The sequence below is a fragment of the Gavialis gangeticus genome, unplaced genomic scaffold (assembly GCF_001723915.1).
Source record: "Gavialis gangeticus isolate Ggan-Ray unplaced genomic scaffold, GavGan_comp1, whole genome shotgun sequence".
NCBI classification, from domain to species: Eukaryota; Metazoa; Chordata; order Crocodylia; family Gavialidae; genus Gavialis; species Gavialis gangeticus.
In genome coordinates, this window is record NW_017729024.1 from 8210396 (window position 1) to 8214215 (window position 3820).

At 42.5% G+C, this 3820-nt stretch overlaps 1 protein-coding gene across 1 annotated transcript in view; it reads right to left on the bottom strand.

Moving 5' to 3' along the window:
* The window catches only part of RHOBTB3 (Rho related BTB domain containing 3), a 75030-nt gene that overhangs the window by 37045 nt on the left and 34165 nt on the right, over window positions 1-3820 (bottom strand). The window contains exon 8 of the mRNA XM_019516868.1: window positions 797-917. Coding sequence (XP_019372413.1) covers window positions 797-917 — 121 coding nt within the window. The remainder of the gene's footprint in view (window positions 1-796; window positions 918-3820) is intronic.

Consider the following 3820-nt stretch of genomic DNA (forward strand, 5'->3'; position numbering starts at 1 on the left):
TTACAACCAGGAGATCACAGGAATAACCTTGTTTTGCAGAAAAAGTAGATAAGAATACATGTCTGATCTGATATTTCTAGGAAGTAGAACAACTAAGTGGATGAGACTTACTTCTGCCATAGTAAAGACCAGCTTTTCCATTTACAACTTTCAGAAATCATCATGTGAAATCTCTTAAAACTTCTAGAAATAATCTCATTTACAAAATAAAGGCTGGAACTTAATAAGGGCAATGAAGCCCACGGAATTTGAAAAGATAGGTGATTTTAAAGAAGAGAAATATGGTAAATATAATCGGTCTGGACTTCATCAAAACATCTGATAAGGTGTGCTACATCAGAAATTAAGGTGGAAAAGATAAGGAACAGTAAAAGAATTGTGATGTAAAATTAAGGGAGAACAACAGATTGTTCTGAAAGAGGGTCTATCAAGATGGAGGGAGACTACTAATGGACTTTCTCCAAGATCTGGGGTCTGTTGCTGCTACATAAGAATTTCATTAATGATCAGGACAAAATGTAAGAAGTATGCTAATACTATCTGCAAAAGACACAAATTTTGGAGGCTTTAATCAGACTGAAAGAAGATTAGCCAGGAAGAATTTGAGCACTGGAGTAAATGTTGACATTTAATAGCAGAAAATTTGAGGTTCTCTTCTTAGAAACCAATAAGGATTTCTGCTGTAAACTACAGAGTCATCAGTTGCAAGCACAGAAGAGAATAAAGACATATGCCAATTATAGCTGCTTCACATTACATGCAAGATACATACCAAAGGAAGAGGGGTATACTCTACCTTGTATTTTGAAGAGGACATCGGCTAACACAGGTGTATTAAAGAAAAGCCTGAGAGAAGTGTTACATATCTGCAATGGTCTTTTTGTCTGATAAATTCTACAATCTTTTAAATTATTTACCTGTAAAATGAAGAAAAGATATTGACATGTATAAATGTTGCATGCAGATTATTTTTATCATGGCACTAAATAATAGATTCTCATCTTTCCTCCTAAAAGCCTTTTTTCACCTCCAATGACAACTTATCCTCCAGGGCTCTGAAGTTTATAACCCTGATATTATCTTTGATATTTATTTTTTGGTTTCTTCTACTGTAATACTTCTAAAGTCTTCCCTTTCCTCTAAACACACACTGCTGAACTTGATTCATGACAGAGTTCTCTTCCCCTGGAGCACTGAACTCTTCCCATCCGACTGCCCTGGCTCTCCTCTCTACAACATTAAAAATGATAATAATCCTTTTTGCCAATTTGATTATATCATCTTCCATAAATATCTCTTCCTGTGTAAAGTTTGAACCACTCATGCTCACTTTTGAAGGTTCTCTCTCCTTTTCACCCTTCTGTACTTCAAGTTATGCCCAACTATCAAGCTGCTCTCAGACCACTCCTCACCATCTTGCATCCTCCTCCCAGTGAAAAGCAGCTAAATGTTATCTTTTAAAAATCTTATGACTCTCAAGTGAATCTCATTAATTTTTGGCTTGACTTGTGATCCTGGAATATTTGGGAGCGATAATAATGCAGTTGGGAAAGCAGAAACTTTTAAAAGCTAAGAGCAAAATACCTATTACTCCCTTAGGCTCCTGGCAAACATTTATTGCAGGACTAGCACAAATGTAATGCATCAAATGGTAACATGCCAGATGTCCAAGCAACTTGTCACATGATAAAAAGGGAGAACCTGCCTCAGAGAAGTTGCTCATTGAATGCGAAACTTCTTTGGGGCAAGTATGTATTGCAAATTAAATTTAAGATCTGGCATGTTACTTAGATCCTCTACTACCCCACAGTGCACTGTTTTTTCTCCCCCCACTATAAAAAGAGAGGGAGGGAGAGCAGCTCACTCCCTGACAGGGCAATTAGCAAGTTACCAGAGAAGCTTGCATACAGGGAGAGTGGGGACAGCAGAGGATGACTGGTGGGGCAGAAACCCCCTGCTCAGCCCTTTGTTGCCACCAGCATCTTGCAAGCAGCCCTGATCATGTGTTACCCACACTCCAAATTACCTAGGGTCTGCCACTTGCCCCATCCCACTTATCAGCTCACTGCCAGAACCAGGCAGAGGGCAGTTCAGTCCCAGACCTGGGGGAGGGGGGTGCTTTCTGTCTGAAATCCAGAGGCTGCCCCCTACACAATCCTGCCAATCTGTCCCAGTTGTAGGACAGAAGGGCACACAAACACCCTGGAACTAGAAAGCTGCTCTTTGGTCCCAGAGCTGCCTACATGCCCTTTAAATTGCCCAGCATACAAGAAACCCAGGAAGCAGATCCCCAATCTCAGGTCACCAGCTGTGTGCCTGGGTCCTGGGTTGCACAGGCATGCTCTGTAAATTTCCCAGGGTGTGAGCAGCCTGAGACAGGGAAGCCACTTCCTAGGTCCCAGACTGCTTGTGCATCAAGCACTTCAATGCATGCACAGGCAGCCCTGGGATCAGGAAGTGCTTTTTGTCCCCAGGCCTGCCCATGTGCCCTTTGAAGTGCTCTCCACAGGTGCAAGTGTTCAAAATAGCCCTAATAAGGAAGCAAGGGTAACAGAGTTCCCTACACTTGAGGCAGACTCCAATCAGCCCCTGTGGCTGTAGGGGGACTTTCAGGCAGCTCCCTCACCTGCCTGGCAGCAAAAGTAAGAGGCCTGACTACAACCTGGAAAATGTAAAGGGCTGTTGGTGCTTGAACAAAATCCAGTGAACTCTGTTGCAAAGGCAAAAAAATCTGAGTCATAGAATCAAAGAAAATTAGGGCTGAAGGACCTCAGGAGATCATCTAGTCTAACCCCCTGCTCAAAGCAGTATCATCCCCAACTAGATCACCCCAGCCAAGGCTTTTTCTAGCCAGGCCTTAAAAACCTCCAGGGATGGAGATTCCACAACCTCTCTGGGTAACCTGTTCCAATGTTTAACTATCCTCCTAGTGAGAATGTTTTTCCTAACATCTAGCTTCAACTTCCCTTGCTACAACTTGAGACCATCGCTGCTTCTTCTGTCATCACCCACCACTGAGAACAGTTTAGCTCTATCCACTTTGGAACCCCCCTTCAGGTAGTTGAAGGCTGCTATTAAATCCCTTCTCAGTCTTCTCTTCTCTAGACTAAATAAGTCCAATTCCCTCAGCCTCTCATAAGGCACGTGGCCCAGCCCCCAACCAGTTTTGTTGCTCTCTACTGGTTTCTCTCTAATTTGTCTACATCCTTTCTGTAGTGGGGGGCCCAAAACTGGACACAATACTCTAGACATGGCCTCACCAGTGCTGAATGCAGGGGAATAATCACTTCCCTCGATCTGCTGGCAACACTCCTACTAATGCAGCCAAATATGCCATCAGACTTCTTTGCAACAAGGACACACTGATGGCTCATATTCAGCTTATTGTCCACTGCCATCCCCAGGTCCTTTTCTGCAGAGCTGCTGCTTAACCAATCTGTCCCCAGCCTGTACCGGTGCGTAGGATTGGTTCTGTCCTAATTGCAGGACTACGCACTTGTCCTTATTGAACTTAAATGAGATTTCTTTTGGTCCAATCCTCCAATTTGTCAAAGTCTCTTGGAATTCTAACCCTCCCTTCCCATGAAAGGAAAGTTTTCCCTATTGCTATTACATCTCTATGACTATTACATGTGGAGCACATAACTGTTAGTACTGTTAAAAATTTGAACTGTCTCTATAATTTCACATGTATTTATAGCAAATAAAAACATACCATTGATTAGAGAATACAAAAATAGGTAAACCAAAATCCTTCTGGAACAACAATAAGACAAATCACCAATGTCAAATTATTTTCCTGACCCCCCCCCCCCCCCAC